This window comes from Aulonocara stuartgranti (genome assembly GCF_965226115.1).
Source record: "Aulonocara stuartgranti genome assembly, chromosome: 13".
NCBI classification, from domain to species: Eukaryota; Metazoa; Chordata; class Actinopteri; order Cichliformes; family Cichlidae; genus Aulonocara; species Aulonocara stuartgranti.
This window is the reverse complement of record NC_138949.1, coordinates 19,735,191-19,757,915: the sequence shown is the minus strand read 5'-3', so window position 1 is coordinate 19,757,915 and position 22,725 is coordinate 19,735,191. Positions and strand designations below refer to the sequence as shown.

General features: G+C 41.1%; 1 protein-coding gene across 4 annotated transcripts in view; it reads right to left on the bottom strand.

Moving 5' to 3' along the window:
* The window catches only part of dlg5a (discs, large homolog 5a), a 40,147-nt gene extending 21,054 nt beyond the window's left edge, over window positions 1–19,093 (bottom strand). For 3 of the 4 annotated variants that reach the window (XM_082557424.1, XM_082557427.1, XM_082557426.1), the window contains exons 1-10: window positions 18,331–19,093; window positions 6,969–7,037; window positions 5,544–5,718; window positions 4,859–5,002; window positions 3,892–4,075; window positions 2,187–2,446; window positions 1,756–2,068; window positions 873–1,103; window positions 299–483; window positions 59–184 (exon numbers count right to left, since the gene is read on the bottom strand). In XM_082557424.1, the coding sequence (XP_082413550.1) occupies window positions 59–184; window positions 299–483; window positions 873–1,103; window positions 1,756–2,068; window positions 2,187–2,446; window positions 3,892–4,075; window positions 4,859–5,002; window positions 5,544–5,718; window positions 6,969–7,037; window positions 18,331–18,634 (1,991 nt within the window). In that variant the 5' untranslated portion in view covers window positions 18,635–19,093. The remainder of the gene's footprint in view (window positions 1–58; window positions 185–298; window positions 484–872; window positions 1,104–1,755; window positions 2,069–2,186; window positions 2,447–3,891; window positions 4,076–4,858; window positions 5,003–5,543; window positions 5,719–6,968; window positions 7,038–18,330) is intronic. The other variant, XM_082557425.1, reaches the window with a different exon arrangement.
* Between the last annotated feature and the right edge of the window lie 3,632 nt (window positions 19,094–22,725).

Sequence of the window (22,725 nt, the reverse complement as noted above, 5' to 3'; positions counted from 1 at the left end):
GAGTCAAACAAGAGACTTCAGAGCTGACAGCAGCTTTAAAACCACGGTGAAGACTCACTTTAGTTCTTTAAGTTCTCGCAATGTGTCATTCTTCTGTTTTCTCATATCATCCAAATTACGCAGGGCATCAGCCAGATCGCTGACTGCCCGGTCCCTTTCTCGCCGCAGGTTGTCACACAGAGTCCTACAGAAAGGAGAGAAGGGAGATTGTGAGTAATTCGTTTATTGGAGAGGGAGATCAACTACAGACCCTCTCAGCTTTGCTAAAAGTCTTTTAAAAACCCATAAACGCACTGACCTTATGCTTTCCCTCTCCGCCACTATTTTGTCTCTCTCCTGGAAGGCCCAATCCCTTCGACATTTGGCCACCTCAGCTTCCTGTGTGGCCTCCTTCAGCTCCTGGGACATAGCTTCATACTGTTTCCTTAGCATCTCGATCTCCTTATTGGCTCGTTCCATGTCCAAGGTGGCAGAGTCTTGTTTCTAAGAACATTAAGAGTACATGAAAAAGATTAATTTTATAACACACTACGTCTCGTTTTTCATCTTAAGCATTCTAAACAATAGTCCCATACAACAAACCAAGTACTTTTCATGTATATAACCCTGCACAAGGACTATTTAAATGGCTGCTTAGTGGGTAGAAAGAGATGCTTTTTAATCATACATTTTGGTTTATACTGAATTACATATCATGGATCTAGGAAGAAAGGGCTAGATATAAGTGCTTGGCTACCTTTTGAAGAAAAAAAACAAGTTGGGAAATTGGTTCACAGGCTACACCAGTGATAGTATATGCTATAAAGAGGACACCACAACAAAGACGTCAACAGACGCTTCCTGAGATTTTATGAAAGAGCAGTGACATTTACTTGTCTGGCTTGATAGTATTCTCTGAGCAGCTGATCCCTTTGAATGATGGCCTCTGTTCTCTCCTTGCGGGCCACATCCCTCTCCTCCCGGACCGTCTCGATGTCCTTGCAGGCCTGGCTCAACTCCTTCTGGGCCTCAGCTTTGTCCTTCACCTCATGGCAATACTTCTCCAGCAGCTCATTCCTCTCGCAGATGGCCCTGTCACGGTCCACCAGTGACGAGTTCAACTCCTATCCCAGAACAAAAGGCAAAATAGAATGAGGGCATCTCAGCACAGTGAGTCATTAATGTGATGTGAAAATATTGTTGGGGGTCTAATGCAGAGTGATCTGATACTAGCTTCAAATCCTTTTGCAGTGTTCAGAAATATCCTCCAAAAAGAAGCAGAACCATTCGTGTGTACAGTTTGAGAAGGTGTCTAGTGATCAACCGATGACGCAGATGTGCAGATTTATAGATTTTGAAGGTTATGGTGAAAGTAGAGTCAATTCGGTTTTATTTAGAAAAACAAAATGATCTCAAAAAAAAAAAAAAAAAAAAATCAAATAGTAAACCCAAGACCTTCAGTATTGCAATAAGAAACCAGTTGCATTTTGTTAGCCTTGGAAGCAGCTTGGCTAAATGTTTCCCCCACTCCAGGCTTTAAGCTACACTAGATGGTTGCTGGCTTCAGCTTTACCATGACAGCCAATGCTCCTTTCATTTTTTTGGGTTGTTTTTTTTTAAATGACTACTACAAGTCAAATTCTTTGATGGATTTGGCATGTTTCTTTAAGCAGGTCATATTCAGTGCCAATTTTCTTGTCCTGAAGTCTATCAGTTATAAAAGACATATACACCTGAAGATATGCTGTTGTTTTAACGTGTTTTAAAGCCCGATACCTGTCTGAGAGCCTCCAACTCTTCACTGGCCACCACCCTCTCTGATGAAGTGTTTTTCAGTCGAGCCTCAGCTGCCTCCAGTTCAGTTTGCAACTTGTCCACCTCCTTGATCACCTGGTCCCTTTCACTCATGATGAGGCGATATTCATTAAACACAGAGTCCCTCTCCTCCTTGTACTTCTCGCAGTCCTTGGCCGACTTCAGCTGCAAGTTCTTGTAGCGCGTCACCTCTGACTGCAGCCGCTCCATCTCTCTCTGCAGCTCCTTGTTCTGAGCTGAGGACTTGTTCAGCTCCTGCTGCACTGAATCAAACCTGGAAGAGGGGAGAAATGCATGTAGTCTGAGTACAGCACTAACCCTACTTTGACTCAAACAGACAATTTAATTTAACCCTTTTGTGTCTTTTTTGTGTCACGTAATGATGCTTTCACCTCCTCATTGAGGTAGAGTACTGCTGCTGGTAGTGCATAGCTGAGTCTCGCTGTTTGAGCAACGCATCCATCTGCTTCTGCAGCCTCCGGTTCTCCTCCTCCGCTTGCTCCAGGCGGCTCAGGTCTGTGTTGTGGTTAGCTACCTTCTCACTGTAACGCTTGCTCAGGGAATCATACTCCTTCTTTACAGCCTCCAACTTCTCTATAGCAGTGTCGTACAGCTTATTTAATACCTCTGATGAGCCCTTCTCGCTCATTACCTGGTAACAAAAATGCATACAAAGCAATTAGCGTTGGTCAAAATGTTAATACCACAAACCTGTATGTACTTGTTGTACCCCACCTTAGCAGCAGATGGCGTTAATGTGCGGACAGGAGTGTAAGTGCAAGATAATCTGTGCCCACTTAAAACAAACAAAAAAACCAAACAAAAACAAAACAGATTTTATAAGGGCAAGTTTATTTCTAGGACTGCAGTTACGTACTTAGTTAACTGTGCTGGTCAGTCATTTGTCTTTAACTGTTTTAAGCACAGAGTGCGCCCTTCAGACTGCACTACTTATTCTCTTTCATTTCTGCAGGTCTTGCTGATATAGTCTTCCAGATTCCCAGAAGAGCTTCTGTGACCCGAAGGCTGTATTGACCTCTGCGAAAGCACACACTGCAAATGCACCAATGTGATCGTTACGTTGTTTGGGTCAGAGTGCCCTTTGCCCAAGCCAAGCCCTTTTCTTCTGTGTGTGCCCTTTTCAGAAATGCTCTGTGTGCATTTCCCTCTGCTTGGCTGCCCTGTGCTTGCAACTACTGCAGTGTCCCCATGGGTACTGTGTAAGACACTACTTCACAATATGGGTCACTGTCCCCTTGTGCTCTTAGAAGAAAGTATTCAGTACATAAAACACAAGAGGAAAGACTTTCTGACATCCCAAAATATATGAGGTGCGATCAAAAAGATAAAAAATAAAAAATCTGTGGCTGCCCCTTAGAAATGCAAGAACTGAATCCTGTTTAAATCTGATCACTATCAACTTTGAGATAGTCTCCTCACTAAGCAAGAACTTCTGGGAAATCGTGCTTTCCCAGCACATCTAACACCATCTCCAACGTGCACATTCTCTTATACACTGGTTTTTTTTAGGGGGGAAAAAAAAAAAGATACAGTCATGTGTGGTCAGTAGAGTTTAGGGAGAATGATTATAGTGTTGGTGCAGGAAAAAGACTTTGACTGTACATTAACACATTATGAGCACGGACAGCTCATGTAATTTAGCACAAACATTTGTCATTAAATGCCTCAGGATGTTAAGGTAGAACACTGTGTTAACTGACCCTTGGTGACTAATTCACTGCGTACAATCCTGTGCGTGCCAACAACAGCACCAAGCACGGGTTTGGTCACACTGTGGCCTTTACGTGTGTGCTCTTGCACTTGAGTTTCTGTTTATAGCAGTACACCCAAATCGCACAACCAATGACTGTCCTTTAGGAGAGCTGCCGCTCACACCTTGCAACACACGCATGAGCACGCCAGCCTCACATGCTTTCAGAAAGATTACAAATATGTGGTGCCTTAGTAAAGGAACAAATATTTACATGAAAAAGCAGTTCGGTTTTATATATGCAGGCCCACCATCTGTGCCATGTCACTCAATCTCTTATATAACATCTGGACAGCAACAGCGGTGCGTCTGTGACCGCGTTATACCTGCTGTTGCTGCAGCCGAAGGTCCGCCAACTCTTTCTGGTCTTGACTGTGCAGCCGTTTGAGCTCCTCACAGTTCTGTTTTAGGTGGTTGTGCTCCCGGACAAGTTGGGCATTGTCCCTCCTGAGTGTTTCCATCTCTTCCTTCAGCTGTGTCTGGTCGCCCAAGACACGGCTGTGCAGCATGCTAAAAAGAGGAAGAGTGAACATAGATGGACGTGCAAACATACAGAGCAGAAAGCAAACTTTGATTAGATTAGGTAAACACAGACAGAGGATACGCAAGTACATGCAAAATGTAAAACTAAAATATTATTTATTCTACATCATCTAAAATTTGCAACCAAAGTTCAAACTGATTGAGAATAAAATTGATAAAAAATATTTACTCAGAGTAGAAGTTGTGAATGAATTGTTAAATTGTATTAGGTAAAAGCACACAATCATTAATGATATTAATTTACTTGCTTAGTAATCTAGGTGTGTGGAAAATATAAAAATATTGAAACACATGTTCTGCCTCTGTGCTCCAGAAATTTTGGCTGGGCTCACAAGCTATGAGGCTGAATGATTCAATCATATAAATGGCTCCATTTTCCAAGCTTTTAAAACCATGCACGTTGTTATATTGTAGTGCCAGTTCCCTTTAAACGTGAAAGCCGACTGTAGCTCCGAGCGATGTTCTTTCAGTCGGGTTAACTACAACACCACGCAAGTGTTTGTTACAGCTGCAGCAAAACAACGCAATAAAACTTGATTATTTCAATGCTGAAAAGCAGCAGATTGCAGAATCCCACCCCAAGCTTGTTTATATTCTCATTTTAACAACGGTTCTGAACAACACTTACCACTGATACCAAATGGAAATCTAAGCAACTGATGAGCACAAACTGCATAACAGAGATACATATGACAACAGAGTCCTTCATCAACAACAAGAAAGACAAAACTCGTTGCAAGGAAGACTTACTGGTAGAAGTCAGCCTCCTTCACAGCCTCCTCGCACCTCTTGAGTGTTTTAGTATGCTGGTTCTTCAGAGACTGCAGATCTGCCATGGCCCCAATGCACTGACTTTTTAGACGCTCATAGTCATGACTGGCTTTGGAATTTGGCCTTAAGAAGAAAGGCACCAAACCAAAATTTTATTACACAAGCCTTGAATGATAGCGTGCCCAAGCACATCGCAGATAAAAGAGCTGACCTTCTCTTTGTACAAAAATGCATAGTACTGGCATGTTTAATCCTAATAACAATACTTTAAAACTATGCGTGCATATAGGCATTTTAGCCTTGGTATCATGTGTTGCAAAGGAAACATCTTGTTTCTAGAGCACATTAAACTTTATTAAGCCGTCAGTGTCAATGTGCTCTCTCTGCAAGGCAAGGTCAACATTTTCCCAGACAGGTGAGAATTATTAAACATGGCAGCCAGCACTGAAGACAGCCAAGAGAGAGTAAACAATACCAGTGGAGCTCTGCTGATTCAAAGAGCAATGAATCCCAGATTTGATGCCTTTCATTTAGGCAGAAAAGGGAGGCATGAATGTCAACACTTTTATAGTCATGAGGCAAATTTAAAAAAAGTGTTACCAGGAGGTAACAAGAAACAGTGACAACAACAACAACAATTTGGCAAACAGGCCAAGATTTGCACCTGCAGTCGTCGAAGGTGGTCCCAGGCGATGCCAACGCCAGACGCTTACGAAGCTCATCCCGCTCCCTGGTCACCTGGCGGAGCTGCAGCAAGATGGTGTCCAGGTTGTCACCGGAATGCCGGTTGTCATTGATAGCTGGGGGTGGGGAGGATGCTTCACCATTAACAGGAGAACCTGGAACGGTAAACACATTACTGAGAAGCCCGTGACCATTTATCACACACTGGATTGTTTTATCTCATAAATTTGTTTTATCATTAAGAAGTTGCCTAGAGGATTTTATTTATTTTCGCCCCCCAAGAGTCTTTAGCGAGAGACAAAGCATGAAGGAGTAGGATTGTGAAAATGATTTCTTCCTAGTTTTGTTCATTTCTTCAGGTATAATAGATTTTCTATGACCAAATTAAGAAAATGTACAGATTTCTGTCAAATAAAGACACACAGACATAATTTCCTGCAAGATCACAGATCGTGTTTACACACAGTGTCACCCTCAATGGTTAATTCCAACCCAGGAAAGAAACAGACATACAACTGTCCAGATGTCACTGAATGCATTCCCTTTTCTGTGCCTCAAAACAACATCAAATTTAAACATTATGACCCATCCAGAAAGGATACTTGGTCAGAGTGTGCTCCCAACTTTAGAATTAGGAAGCAAAAGTCCCATCCAGCTGTGAGGGCAGCACCTGGTTGTTTAGAAATTCCTTTATAATATGCCAGGGGTTTTTCCTGAGACGCTGTGCAATAAAAGTTGGTGGGAATTACATTCGATTTAAAAGACTACACCTTTGGTAATGTCAGATGTAAAAAAGGAAAGAAAAAAAATGAAAGGTTTGTGCTGTATCTCTGGTATTTTCTTAACAAGGTCCCCAGAGATTTATCTTTAATCAAATTAAATGTCTACATAAATGCCTGCAATACAAATCCACTGAAATCTTGTTTTATGGAAAATATGTTCTTATATTTCAGATTTTTTTTTTTTTTTTTAAACCGAGTGTCACTGATGTGGTGCCACATAGATCGAGTCTCATAAATCATATATACACCATTACAAGTCACGTTCTGGGTTGTTTTCCTTGAAACATGAACCAGGGCAGGAAATCTGGGGATTATGTTCATCTTTGAGTCATTTTTTTGGACCTTTTGGAGGTTTATGTAACACAGCTGAGTCATTTGGACCTTTGTCAAGCCTAGGGAAAGGAAAACATGGCTTAAGGAACGGGAGATGTGTGGCGAGTGCCCCAATGGTGGGTTTAAAGGAGAAATAAAACCGCTAGATCCTTCACTGTAACGCTACAGGAATTACGCCAATATCAGTGTAAACAGCTTCCCAACAGTGCACTGTGGGCATCATACAGAACCAGTGTGACCTGACATGACAAATAACTTCTTAAAAAGGCTTCTTGGGTCGTTATACATACCAACACTGCTGAGGGAACTGCTGCTTTCTGAGTCGGAGGGCATTGTGGAGAGAACGCTGTACGTGGAACCTGCCAAGAAAAGCGATGCGGTCAGACTTACAGCACCGACAGAATGATGAACCACTTACACACGAGCCTGAATTAATTGCCGGTAAAATGCCAAATGAAATGAATATTACATAGCCAGCTTCATATTCCCTGCACAGCTGTATTATAAATGCGGTACTGGGTTTATACTTGGAATAATAACTTCAATTCTCCTCCTTAGCAGCTCTATATTATCACTCCAGACCCCTGTCGTCATTAAACCTCCGTTCCCTCACTGTGCACTCTGCCTTGCTTTGATGTATAGTCCCTGTATGTTTCTGCTACACAGGCAGAATGTCACGGCTGAAATGGGATTTTCTCTTTTTATGTCAAGCACATAGAGAGAGTAGGAGAGAGAGAGAAAGAGAGCAGCAGAGAGAAAATGATTCTCTATCTGAATAGCTATGCACAACGTTAAGCTAGGGGATATTTCACACAGGCTACCACAATCCATAGGAAAGACTCTACAGATCGCCATTATAATGCAGAGTCCCTGCTCCAAAGGGTAACATAAACATGGCTGGCAACACAAACTGCCCTTTTCTTAAAAAACACATCTTTGACTTATTGCAAAATGCATCATCCATCGTCCTCTACAGCTTTCTTAGATTCACCAACTAGCCACTTTTCTATTAAGTTTTTACTTTCCAAATGCTAGACTGTTATCTTCAGCAAAAACACTCAGACGATCATTGTGTGTAACAGTCATCTTGCAAATATCATACTGAGTAAACAGTTGCACTAGTATAAACATTCAGACTTGTGTAATTTTGTAATACTAGTATTTGTGATGAATTGCACAATCTCTAATCTGAAATGTAAAATAGATACTGATGCAGTTAGGGACTGAAGTGTTTTGTTTTTTTTAAATACAATATTGATATATAGCATACAAAATACTCGTATTAGAGAAACTGGAACCAATGATAATGTTTTGCATTTTCACATGTCTACAACACTAAATTTGTCCTGTCTGCACTGTTAAAGTGGGGGGGAAATGACGCCGAGGTAATTTATAAAAAAAAAAAAAAAAAAAAAAAAAAAAAAGCACAATGAAACTGAGATAATACTAATCTGATGTGATAAATGAAAGCCAAACAGAGGGTTTAGGAGAACAAGGGATTGGTAGCTGTCAGCAGCAAGCAATTGACGCCAATAGTTCTAGACCTCCATCTCTGTCCTTGCTTCCCCACTGGGTTTAGCTACAGCTCTGGCTCCAGCCCTCAATGTGTGACAAGGCCAAGCCTAATTAACTATGAGCTCTGTGCGACTGAGCCACTCCATCTTAGGCCCCGCAGACAGAGGAGGGAGGGAGGGGTGCAAAAGGAGAAACATGAAGAAGGCATGGAACAGAGCAGAACAGATAAAAGGAGATAGCCTAACTAAAGTTGCACAGGCGATAAGGAGGGAGAGAAGTAAGGAGAGAGACTGTGAAAATAGAGAGAAGCAGGGCGGAAAGGCTTTTAATCTGTTCTGACGTTCCCCGATGCTCAACACTTTTACTCCATGAAGTGCTCGGAGCACACGGCTTTGATTTCATATTGTTCCATCAGACACAATGAGCACCACTGTGGGGTTGCACAGCATTAATTCTCTACAACCCAGCTATGCAAAAGGCTCATGTGCATTTCCGAAGAGGCAACTAAAAGCAACCAAAAGCAACTACTGACTTCTTGAACCCAGTACGTGACGGTTAGGGTTTTAGAATAAAACTCATGAGCCAATGGGAGGTAATGTCAGCTCTAAACCTTGAAGGAATAAAAATAAAATACTGAACGGAACAAAACCCTCAATTTGTGCTGTTTTTGGCACAAACAAAGATCTTACAAATCTAGCTACTTGGGGCAATCTAATAGAGTAGTTAGGATACATACAGAACAGGTAAAAATTCCCTTTTGCACTCGACTCCCTGGTTCCACTCCCAGCCTGTCAGACCATAGCTGCAGGTGATTTATCTACCCTTTTTCTAAATAACATCTAAATCAAGGAAAACAAAATGAATATCAACATAGAACGCTTGCTTGCTTGCTTTTTAATCAGTTAATTCCATAAGCACCCCAACAACTGTACACCTGATTGGCATGAACCAGCCGTTGATCTGAGGGTCAACAGCACTGGAGTTTTCCTGTAGCTTTTAGACACTGATACCAATTAGCACCAGCCACAACAAGTGAGGCTAATCATTTGTAAGCATGTTCACTGCATCAATAAAACAGACATCCATTAAGGCGGCATAGATCTGATGCTCTACAGAGGTAGAATCCGATTGAGTCTGCCAATAGGAGGCACACAGGACAGATGAGACCTGAAAGATTGCTTTCAGCCTCATAAATAGAAACATGACAGCTTTTATCAGGAGATATTATACACGGGGTGCACAGACTGAAATTCTTGACGATTACTAATACTGATATTTAATATAATATTTCAGGCAATGCCAGTACACATTGACTTCACACAAATTCAAAACTGAAGCAATATACCGATAAACCACCGATGGTCTACAGGGTAAACAAATGCCAACAAAAGAGATGCATTCTGAGGTGAGAATATAATCCAGTAGAAGACCTGATGCAATGGTAACAAAAGACTGTCACAGTCACCTAAATAGGTTAGGGGAGTACTTGCCATTCCTAAGGAGCTCCGCTTTCCCCACTTGCCCATCTGCTTCCCTTTAAAAAAATCAAAAAATGAAAAATAAATAAATAAATAAATATTGGGATCGCTACCAAAAGTTGCTTCAAACAACGAGATTATGTTCTCAAGGACATAAAAGGAGATGGCATAAGTTGCCATAGTGAAACTGGATGAGAGGAATAGTCAAAGAGGACGGCATGAGAGTTGGAGGAAAGCCTTAATCAAAGAAAGATACAAACTCTGCCTCCTGCAGTGGCTGAGACTAAATTATTCATCAATTCCAGAAAATTCTGACAATGAGATAGTTTCCCCCTAAAGTAAAGACACATGATTATCAGTGAGATGGGCTCCTTGCTGCTGCCGCTTCAAAACCCCTTATTTTTTTAGAGCACATTGACAAGCCTCATTGCTTCTGATTTAAAGCAAGCAAGGCAACTGTGATATTTCAAAGCCCTCTACAGACAAACATTTTGGGGCAACTTGGTAGAGCAGCAGCATTAGCATTCCAAAAATAATACAGTGCGCTTTTCTTTATTAGCCACTGTCAGCTCTTCTCACTGTCAGTGAGCAACAGTGATTAAAACAAAGTTGAGGCTAGCAGAGTCTGTGCCCTTTCTCCTTCACCATCCTTAGCTTTACAGCCATTTAACCACAGAAGCGCAAACAATAGCAACACTAATAACACGGTTGACAACAACTCACTCATTTTACAGTGTGCTTAACTGAGGCTGAAGGATGTGTCAGCGCTAAGCCAGAGAGCAGAAAGAATGATTTATGCTGGGTAAGCTAGACCTCCGAATGCTGGCCGTGTCTCTGCACACAATAAGGACAATGTTGTTTAAATTAGCAGTGTACAACACCCCCCAATCATTATATCATGATACTGGTACACAAATATACACACGCTTATGTCCAAACCTCAATATCTCTACTCGGGGAGCTTCAGAAAGTAGTGTGCCAAACTTCTGGTGAGGCACTGACACCACATGGAAAATTCTGGGAAATGAGCCAGCTCAGCCTTACTACTGGGGTAAAGGATCGATCGTCTGATTTAAAAAGTGTACAATTAGCGTAAACACGAATCTGTCAAACATGACGATGTCATGAGCAAGGATTACTCCACTGCACGCCCGCCCACCCACCCACCCACCTTTTTCCACTTAGACTTGAGTCTGTCCTCTAGGATGAGTCAAAACTAAATCTGTTTTACCACCAAGCAAATAGCAAGATCACCCAAATGTAACCTTATAGTAATCATGGATCCTTGCAAACAGTTTGAAACATTACCCTCCCCAAAGAAAAACAAAAACGCTACTGCCATCCATCCCAGCCTATTATGAGCAAACCATAATGTGGCTTCTTTATGCAAAGAACCCTTGCTCAGCATAAATGAGGCATGATTTGTTTTAGATCAGCTTACTCGTGCCAAGGGTTGGGTCAAAAAGAAAAAAGGTGCCAGAAAGAGCCCAATACAGGTTTTTGAGAGGAATGCTGCCACTGATCTATGGCAATAAATTTCTGTACATACACACATTGTTTTCAGAATCAGAATACTTTACTGATCCCTTGGGGAAATTATTTATTTTTGTAATTAGCTCCATTTGCAAACCAGTAGGTAACTTATATTGGGAAGACATCAGTAATCTTGCTCCAACTACTGTTCTGCTATGAGGCATATTCTGCAAAGTCAGTTTGAATTTAGTGTGAGCTGTCCTCACAGCAACAGATAATGAATTTTCTATTCCTCATGGTTGTTAACCTTTTGAATTGTAGGAAAATTAGCATAGCACTTGGTCCCAGAGGTACAATTATAAACGTCCTCGTTTCTGCTTGCTATGAAGCTGTGATTAATAAAAACACAACAGATGTGCTTGCCATTGAGTTGAAAAAGGCTACAGACACTGCTGTTGTCTAGATTTTACCCCCAAAATATGGAGAGCAGCATCAGTAAAAGTACTGTGAATATCAGTATCAGTCCAAACCATACCTCCCTCTACCAGTTACATGCCTCAGCAAGTGAAAAAGCCAAAACACTGCCAAAAAGCCAGTTTGCATGGAAAAACCCCACTGCTCTAATTTCAGCAACCTTTGTGATGTTCCCTTTGCGTTTAATCACAGGGCAGCATATGTTGATTCACAAACCATTTTCATTTTGCGTTGAGGTAACTCTGTGATTAAGCCAAACTACCATTTCTTAAAAAGGTCAACAAGAGAAAGGAGAAGAAAAGAACATAATCATTTTTCAGACCTGCAGATGTGGTGGGTAGGACTTTAACAATTCTGGGCAGGAAAAGCAAAATATTCTACACTGCAGTTCTCTGTGTGAAGCAATTATGCTAAAGCTTGGTGAGGTATCTAAATAATAAAAGAAAACACCCCACTCCCCCCAAATAATCTATGTAGCTGCTATAAAGTCTTTGCTGATATAAGTGTTTTCTCAGGTTTCCTTACATGTGCAGAGCCCTAATGCAGTGGAATTATTAGCAAGCACTAACCAATCCTCGAACTTTCTGTCGCCTTCGTTCGTCTGATATTAAAAGCATATGCACTAATTGATCTAAAGTAAAATAACAAATCACCAACTAACCACGACTACGCATAATACTTTAGTCTTATCTAATCTTCAATAAGAGGCAGACCCACATGCAATAACGATTACTATCATGATTATTATAGTAGGGGTGCAACGATACTCATATCGATATTGAACCGTTCGATACAATGCTTTCGGTTCAGTATGCATATGTATCGAACAATACAACATTTTTTATTTATTTTAATCAACTTTTCTTCTGACGATACAGTCTGTGTTGAGCGCTCAGTGGATCTGCGTTCGACTACTCCGCCTAGGCTGTACTGTCGAGTGCAGATCCACTGAGCGCAGCGCAAACTAGCAAGACAGAAGCTAAGCTCGTTGCAACATGGCAACTACCTCAGTGCTACCCAAAACTGAACCTCCCCCACCCTCATTCAGATCTGGCGTTTGGAACTATCTTGGTTTTCATGTGAAGCGTGACCCTGATGGTAAGTGTGCCATGGAAAAAAGTAAAACAGTATGTCGGATGTGCCACGCAATGCTCAATTTGTGGGAACTAGTGCGATAGCGCAGTTAGCTTGTTAACGTGTTGACGCCGTCCAGCCCCAAGCACGGGGAAATCCGCGGTAACTTGTTAACGGAGATTTGCCGCGTTATGACGTTAATGTGATTTTAACGAGATTAACCCTGACAGCACTAGTGGGAACACAACGAATATGACTCCACATTTACACCGACATCGTCCTAGTGCAAAGACAAGTGGAAGCAGACAAAAACAACAAGCACACATGCTACACACTTTACCCGAGTCATTTAGACAGCCGTTAGCACATGATTCTCCTTATGGGGACCTGATATGTTTAATATGCTGCTGAGAATATACCCCAGAAGAAGCGTATAGTATAGCTTTTATTTTGGAAAGAGCCATTTCTCTGTAATAAATTCTCTTTTCCAAAGATGAGCTATTTCTCGAGCAGATAGATTAATTTTTTTTATTTTGTTGTTTCAGCAACATTAAATTTAAAAACTGTACTTTTGAGTTAAAATATATATTTATAATTTTAATGAATGATGAATTAAAAAGGCATGAACATTTGTTTTTGTATCGAACCGAATCGTGAATTTTGTGTATCGTTGCACCCCTATATTATAGGTTAGGTTTGACCCAAGATCACATGACAAAAGAAAGAGACAATACAAGCTGACGGAGAGAAAGATAAGATGCCAAAATGGAAACAGAGTAGGTGGAAGAAAAATATAAACAGAGAGAAAATACAGCACAACAAAGACAGAATGGGGGTAAGGATGGTTAAACAAAGAGAGAAGCTATTCATTTCCATGACTTCACGATGCTGGTAAACATTTATATTCTGGCATTTCCTCCACTTTGTGGGGTAATTAGGAAGTGAAGAAACATGTGTAAAATGGTAATGTAGTTCTGTTCCACTATACTGCCTCCTGGCTGTTGATCTCGCATTCAGAGTGTCAATAAGCCCACCATCAGATATTAATCCTAGTAAAAGTGAAAAAAAAAATAAAAAATACACATTTTACCCTGTTAGAAATCAATAGAATTAAATTGGAACAACACCACTGACCCAAAGGAAGTGGTGAGGTCAGACTCATTACTGTGCATCTCTGGCTTTGATTAGATGGATTTATTGAGTTAATACTGACAAGAAACCCTATACCATTAAAACTGGTAATTACAACTCAACTAAGGCCCTGAAACTAATGATTTAATTATTTTCTGTTGAATGATTAGAAGATTAATTGGCCAAATGTTCCAACACTAATGTCAGTGACACACTATTAATGTCCTAAAAAGTACGAGGCATCCTGTCTTGATGGTTATACGGATATACAGCAATTTAAAGTCTTCATCTTATTTAAAAAAAAAAAAAAAAAAAAAAAAGCTTCACGACAGCTGATTATCAAATCTAATTAACAGTTAAGCCTCTATTATACTGTGTAACATGTTCCAAAGTAACTTGTTACTGTACTCACATCACATTTTTCAGTTACACCGTAACAATTTACTGCATCAACTTCGGTAATAACAAAACAGTTACAATTATGTTGTTATTTTGTGACTTGCGTTACTGAGGCTCTTCACTTATTTGCATCACGAGCTGATTGCACATTTACAATCAGCTGACATTAGTTTGTGTGCACAGAGGAGAATAGACACTTATTTTTACTGCGTGAAAAGATAAGAGTATAACAATAAGATAAGAGTGTCCAGAACAGAAAGAGTAGGCTGCTAGCACAACAGCGTCTATTTGCAAGCATCTGCACAGACCGCTAGCTTTGCGTTTGCATGCTAAGAACCTCGAGTGACGTTAAAGTTGTTAAAGTTAACTGTATGTCAACCCCAAACCAGCAGCCAGAGCCTGATCTTCAGCAGGTAAAAAAGGCAGCGATGAGCAGTCAGGCTTGTAGTAATATGGCCCCCATTTAAAGTCACAAAGCAATTATGTTTTTTGAGTATCAACCCAAGACCTGATGGCCAAGTAGCTGTTCCTGTTATGCTTCTTTGAAATCCACTTGAAGCCCACTGCCTGGGGGACATGCGTACTTGTTGCATTGTAATGGAGATTCTCTGCAGACAAGTCCACACAGTCACAAAAAACAGGCAGGCACACAGACTTTCGCATGGACTGATGCAAAAATTATGTCACTCAGACCCTAGCAGACTTAGACGAGCACGAATAATCTAGGCTTTAGGTATGTTAATGACATCCAAGGAAGTGCAGTGACAAGATGAAAGTCATCTACGTAAGCAGTTCTAATATTATGGATACAAGTTAAATTCCCACTGACGTAGTCTGACACAGGGAACAGAGGACAGAACGCTGCAATTGGCCCATTCTGCACCACCACATTCTGAGTAAACGCTGCACTTATAAATATGCACGCCTGCACTCAAAATGCATGTGGAATCTGCTCAAATATCAATCACACTAAGCAGAAACTAAAGGGAGCTGAACTGATGGCCTTCTCTGCGCAACTAGAACACAACAGACTGAAGCACACCGGTTGGTGAAAGAAAGGAGAGTGCGTTGACAAGGTAAGTGGCAGTGTGCATCACAGAGTGACAGACACTGACAGACACTGACGGAGAAAGTGAGGTCAGGTCTGGACCATGGGAGATATTTAAGGCCAGTTGCCATGACACGAGAGTTGGGGTCATAACTCACTCTGTCTGTCCACCGTGTTTTATGGAGTGGGACAGAAACTCCCCCTCCAATAACACTGGCCTATGTCCTAGGCTGCTGTACACAGAACAAGCTGCTGACTGGGCACTTTGAGCCTGCTCAACTTGTCAACAAAAGGTCTGTTGTCTCCCGCTCTCTTACTCCCTCTTTCAATCACCCTCCTCTATCTTTCTGACGCGTCCTTTTATTTAAGTGTGCAGAGAAATGAAACCACTCAGTGGGGGAAAGAAATATAATGGGTCATAGAAAGAGAAAGTTAAAGGAAATAGATTGTGACTCAGAAAAGGACAATAAAGGAACAAAAACCAAAACCACTGATAAAGCAAAGGCAAACAGACAGCAGAAGAAGATTGTGGATGTTGCATCCTGTCAGGAGATTTGTGTTACCCTCCTCTTGCAGTGTGTTTAAATCACTGTCAGACTCTGAAAAGAGTGGGGGGTGTGCAGGTGCATCTTTTCTACTACACTTTTCTTTCATCTTTTCTACTACACTTTTCTTTAGGTACGTCACTGTTGGTATAATGCAAAATAAGGCACAAAAAAACAAAACAAAACAGCATGATTGTTGCCATTGCATGAATTTATGAAATTCATTCAGTTTCATTTAAAAGCCAAAACAATATTCTAAGGGAATCTTTGCCGTTTAATGAGAGGTAAAAATGTTGTCAAAAATCAGGAAGCCAGACTTGGTCCCCCCAGCACACAGATGCACAAAAACAGGCTAAATAATGAATGTGTTTGCGTGTTCTCTACAGCAAATGTGCTGCAGGTTGCCACTGAAACACTTATAATTTACAGAGCCCGAGCTTTAAAGAATACAGTACTTATGCGTGCATCTGTATGTTTTTCCTTTGCGCTGAGGATGCTTCTTTGGATGATTTCGTGTGTGTGTGTGTGTGTGTGTGTGTGTGTGTGTGTGTGTGTGTGTGTAGAGGCTCAGCTGGCACAGGAGGCACATCTGAGAACAAAAGCAGGCAGGCAGCCTGAGAGGAGAACAAGTTGAGAGCAGGTTGCTATCAGCAAGACTCATCACACTCATATTCTCTCTTTTTACACACCCTGCATTGTTCACAGATACACCGCAGCTTTGAGGATTTCATCCATATGTGCTTTTTCTACCAGATTCTTTGCCTGAAGGTGCTCCGTGAGCAGCTTGTCTTCAGTCTCTTGCAAGTATGGCTAAAACATGGTAATCGCATCATCCGAATTACTATATTAAAAGATAATAAAGAGCACATTAAAGAGAAGCACAACACTTGAGTCAAAGCAGAGGGAGTCAAAAGCGTGACAGCTAATAAAGAGGACTGTAGAAGTACGATAAAGCGCGTCTCACAGAGAGAATTTATACCAGAGAGAGGAGAGCAGGCCCTAATCCTTTGTTGAATAACCACAGGCTGACAAGCCAGACTCACCATTTGTGCTTGCATTCTCCTAATACAAGGCAGGTCAGCTCTGAGGCCCGGTGTTATGATCTATAAAGGTGAGCAAGTGAAGAAAAACCCAAATCCAGACTGCCAAGTACTGCCAACAGCAAACAGACCAGACCAGACCAGACTCTCAGCTGCTCACAGAAACACAGTGAATGTGTTTCTTAGCATGTCAGCAGGTGTGTTATTCTGCAGCAGCAACAGTCAATACAAGGAAGTAATCAAGCTTAAGGAAGCATTAGTGATCCAGTCAGCAGAGCAGCAAGACCAAATCAGCATTACCTGCTAAGATCTACTTGCTGGTAGTAAAGTGAGGCGTGCTACAACTTGGCAGCCGTAAACTATGGACACAACTGTAGCCGTTTCACACAGGGTGGCTTCAAAATTATTCAACATTGCCTGCATTGCATTGCATTTAATGTGAAATGTATCAAAAGCCAAGCATGGTGCTGCATCTCTTCCCCAGATTTGGATCTCAAGGCTCATCCTGCATTCAGGCCCTCGGGGCATGACACTGTTTGTAAGCCACTGGCTTCAGTCATTCAGACAAAGTAAAACAGGCAAAACTAGATGAGGCTTTTACACTTGGTTGCCCTTTGTCTCCATGCAACAACAACCCACACCGCTGAAGAGGAGGGCACTTGCTGTGAGGACAGAGGCCAAATGAAATGAATGCAATGAATAAACTCTGATTAAAAATACAGCATTAATGCACAACTGGAGAAAAAAAAAAATCAGTCCTTGTTAGAATAAAAGCATGGTTTGCTCCCCCAAAAGGGGAGTGTGGCCTGATGCAGACCAATCCATTTAGGCATGGGCAGGCTGCATGCACACATCACGCACAAGGTACAGACCAACATGTGAGTGGTACACCCGTTGTCATGGAAACAACTCGGATTAATCTAATGTACCATAGCCATCGCATGCCACTAACAACACATGAGAATTTGTGGTGGTTATTAGGTGGTCTGACTTTATTTAAACAGAACACTGATATCAACACTTAAAATATTCTGAAGCTATAGCAACTCAATCGAATTCTACACTATTGTAATGATTTTTATTGGACTGTAGAGTAGAGAGAGGGCATAATGGCGAGCAATGACAAAAGTCCTTAGTCCTTGCTTGTGCATTATTTCTCCAGCCTGCAGTTTAAAGATCAAGGCTAGTGCTTTATATTCTGCACATTTAACAGCACAAAAATTTGCACATTGCCATTAGTTCTTACAAATTTCACAGCATGCATAAAGGAGCACTGCTGCAACCCCCCTCTACAACCTCTTCCCGTTCACCTTTCTCATGGCAAAGCAAGCTTCCAGCTTGAGTATTGTGTAGCTATCCACACACACGGTTTCTTCTGAGAGACCACCCAGATTGTCGCTGCTTACAGTAAGTAGTACTCATTTATAGATTCAAGTGAAGACCCGTTCAGGAGAACTGAGAGTCTCAGCTCTTACCGGTGGAGTGGTCCACAGGTCCTCCCCCGTTGTTCCCGAACAGAGCAGCATACAGGTCAGGGTATGCCTTCTCCAGGGCCACACACAGGTCGAGGAAATGGTCGCTCTCCTTGTTCATCAGCATCTTCAAAAGGTGGTCGACTTTCTCGGCGCTGGACGAACAGTTCTGGTCCAGCTCGAACCTGTCGAGTTGACTCAAAGTACCGGAAACTATCAGCAGCTCGATCACACGGTCCGCATCTGTTATGGACTCCAATAAGTTCTGGTGACACTGGTCTAGCAACTCTTTGTGCTTTGGCTCCATTGCTATCCGCTGTAGTTCCGTAGCTTCCCAGCTAACCTCAGACGGCCAAGTGGATGCAATATCCTTTCCGATCAAAAGTACTGAGCGATTATTGAACTTAACTTGTAGCGGCTTGCAGAACTTCGCCGGAGCCACCACGGCATTAGGTTGCACGGGAGAACAATTTTTATAGCATACTGAAAAAGGCACAAGAAGCCATATTTGTTGCCCAAGGCTGTTGACTGCACTAAACAGCGATACATTTTTCCATCTTACCAACGTGTGGCGCTTCTCGTCGTTTTTCGTTCCCTTTCAGAGTACGCTTTAACCGAACACATTTTCCTCTTTTTATGTATCATTTCATGCGCCTTTTGCTGACTCAACTGCTGGGAAAACTCACGTAACTCCGCCGCTGCTGCCCAGTTACACTGTATCCTCCGCCATGTCTGAGCAACTCAGCAGCTGCTGCTCGCTGTCAATCAACGGTCCGCTCGGTGACCATATAAGGCAAAATGAGGCGGGGAAGACGCGACGACACGCCCATTTTTTCAATGGGCGTACACATCATCCCCGTACTACGTCGAAAATCCCAGGTGGAAAAAAATCACAACGAACAGAATGAAAATATTAAATAATAATATTAAAAATATCGACATGGCGGTAAAGAACCACAAATGCTGCACTTCTACCCAAAGGGGGAACGTTCTAATTTGTATTCTTATTACAGTACTGTAATAAGAATACAAATTAGAACTACTAGTTAGTATATACATACTAGTTAGTTAGTATACATTTATATATTCCTATTTTGAGTATGTATATTATTAATATTCATATAGAGATTTATTTGTTATATCTACAGTAAATGCCATATATTCTATTTCTGTATCACGGATTTTTGCATCATGACAACAAGACAAATATGTGCAAAAACCTGTGGACAAACTTGCCAACAACAATAAATAAATTCTGATTCTGATTCTTTAATAAGATTTAATACGATTTTGCAGTTTGAAGCCATTGTTATACTTTTTACTGCAGTAAGTGTAAATTGAACTCTACTAAGTCAGATTTTACTGATGCAGTCTCTATCAACCGGCACAAAACGACAGTGTGTTGCTAATTACATGATAATTATTTACGTAATGCAAGGCTTTGTGATGGAGGATGTTCTTGCTAGTTTTACCTAAAGCATATATCTTTCCTCAGTGTGAATCATCTCCTATGTCACCACAGTGCATGAGATGAATTTGAGAGCTAAAAAAAGAGAGATGTTGCCAAAAATAGGCTGGTTGATAAACCGGGTGATATTAATTCATTATTCTAATCTTTGGATTTAACACTGACACATCAAATCAGCAGAGCTTCATGCTAATCCTCACTGACTACATTAGGAATTTTATTTTGGAAGAAATGTTAAAGCAGTGATAAAAACATAGGGATTTTTATCTTGCCCTTGCATAATGCTGCTGCTGCTGAAGCCACATTATGCGCCCTGCTTCGAAAACCAAGCCGCACTGCAACCAGTTTTACTCTGCGCGCTAAGTATGTGTGCAGGATTAGGCAGAAGAGGGCAAAACGCCATTTGTGAACGTATATGCGGTGACAAATGATATGTGTATTTGACTAGGCTTTGTGAAATGCAGTGTGATGATGATGGATGCACTCTGCCTCTAGTCTACAGATGAATAAAGACTGCTGGCACAGAGGCAAGCATCTGCGGGCATACCTCTCAAACCGTGACCTTATTCATGCATGCACTGAATCTCATTGTGACATCGCCTCCAAACCCACACCTCCTCCTTTCTGTCTATCTGCCATGCTGGCTCCATAGCTTGTGCAACCATGTGCTATCCCTTTAGATGAAAAATTAATTACAATTCATTCATATCAAAGGGAAGCAGGTCCCTAGTGCTGACACTGATTGGACAATTGTGTCTGTATCCTACTTCCGAGGACAACCCATTTAAATATAGAAGACAGCCTGATCCTTTTTATCTTGGGGGTATGAATGAGTTTATTATTTAGACTACAAGGGTGGTGCTTGTGGCTGTCTGATAATTTACTGAATTTTATTAAACAAATTATACGTCAGGCAGCTCAGATCACAGCAGATAATAGCTTTATCTTTTATTGAAAAGACTGTCAACAAGTATATCCATCACCGATCCCGGTCAAATTGTCTCAAATGGAGACAACAAATCATTTTCGCGTATTTTTTCTTTTCTTTTTTTATTATCAGCTTCGCTGTCTCAGCTGAGAGTAACAAAGCAATTGGTTTATTAGACACTTACTTCTCACACTAATTTCCTGCACGAATGCATGAGAGTGATAGCATTCCCAAAGCAGTGAATACACAATGCTCATTTAGTGAAATGTTAGACGGGCATGTGCTTGCTGCTGTCATTTATAGAGTTTTATGTTTCATAATGTAATTTCATCTTTTCCCCCACAATACCTCAGACACTGTGAGAGGATTCCCAAGTGATTAGATCAGTCATAACAGACAGTAAATTAGGCAATTCGTGGTTTTTAATTAACGGTGAATTACACAGCCTTCAGCTAGACGCCTGCAACAGATGAGAGGCTGATGGTTGTAATGATATCAAAACTGCAATGTTGGCATAGACATGCCAGAGACACTTTATTTTAAAAAACTAATCTAATCACATCTAAATTATCTTTTCAAAACTGATGTAATCGCATTCAGGATTCATTACACTTTTAGCCATCGCAATCTAAACAGCCATCTAAAGCCCTCAAACCTTCTCTGCCATTTCTAGTCAGTTTTAACGTGAGGTGATCAAAAGCGATTCCTCCAGCATGGCTCTTCCCTAAGGGTCCCCCATGCATCTGACAGCACCACAGTCATGGTAGAGTCGTTTAATGTGGGCATGGCAGCTTTATGGATGCCATTAATTCCACAGGCTCCTCCCCCGCCTCCCCCCTTCTCACTTCACAGAGTTATTGATTGTAGTGCACTTAACACACACACGTACACTACTATGGCCAGCCAAGCGCATAGCCATGTCTTTACAGTGTTGAACAGCATTTTAAGTGAAGCCAACAGGATTTAATAAGGCATACAGAGCTCCTTCTGCAGCCACACATGCTGGCCTTACGCCCCTTCAGGAAAGAAAAAACAGTTATCTGTATTGATTGAGGAAAATACAGTGTTTAAGTCTCACACTACTTTATGGCAGTGATTGTGAGACTTTTAGCTGATACAGTGTGAAAGAACTAGCAGCCTTGTTTGGTGGTTTGTACATGTGTAAACTGTGACCGTGATGATTAATTCAGTGCCATGATGTGACTGATTTTTGCTTGCTGCATTTTTTTTTAGAAGTAAAGACATCACTGCCCTCTGCTGACAAACCAAGTCTACTACCAAACCCTTACAGCATCACAGTGGTACAGCCAAAGGTTTGGTTATTAAGCATCACTGCAAAGTTTGAATGGCTGGCAATACATTTTACTTTTTGACCTAAAATACAGTAACCAGTCAATCAGTATCCTTGACAATGGCAGTTTAGTGAAATTCTATTCTTTTAGTGAAACTGACCAATCATTTTAAAACAATCTGAGTAATTTCAGACTTCCAGAGTTGACTTAGGTGATCAAACGTGTGATTTAATTCAAAAAGGTAAGCTTAATTTTCTTTATCAGAAAAAACTAAAAAAAAATTCTTGCCTTCATCAATGGCCAAATTATCATCTTTATGGATTTTTCAAATGGCTTTGAACAACCTGTGAACAATTTCTCTGTAATGTTATCTGCTGCACTATGTATTAACATTTTTTTTAGACAACTGTATTGTGCAAGGGTTTGTCTGCTTGAGGCAACAGATGTTGGTAATGTGGTGTGACACAAATAAAAATGTAACTAAACTTGGTTTCTTCTAAAAAAAAAAGAAAAAAAAAAAGCATTACTGCCATATTCATATATTCACAACGCCTTTTCACCAGAATCCACTTGCGCTTGTGATCCAATAAATGGATGTGACATACACTAGAGTGTATGCCCGTTTCCTAAAGCCTTTTCATCGAGTTTGTTGCAGTTTTATGGTTGAATGAACAAAAAAAAAAAAAAAAAAAAAAAAAACAATCCCAGTG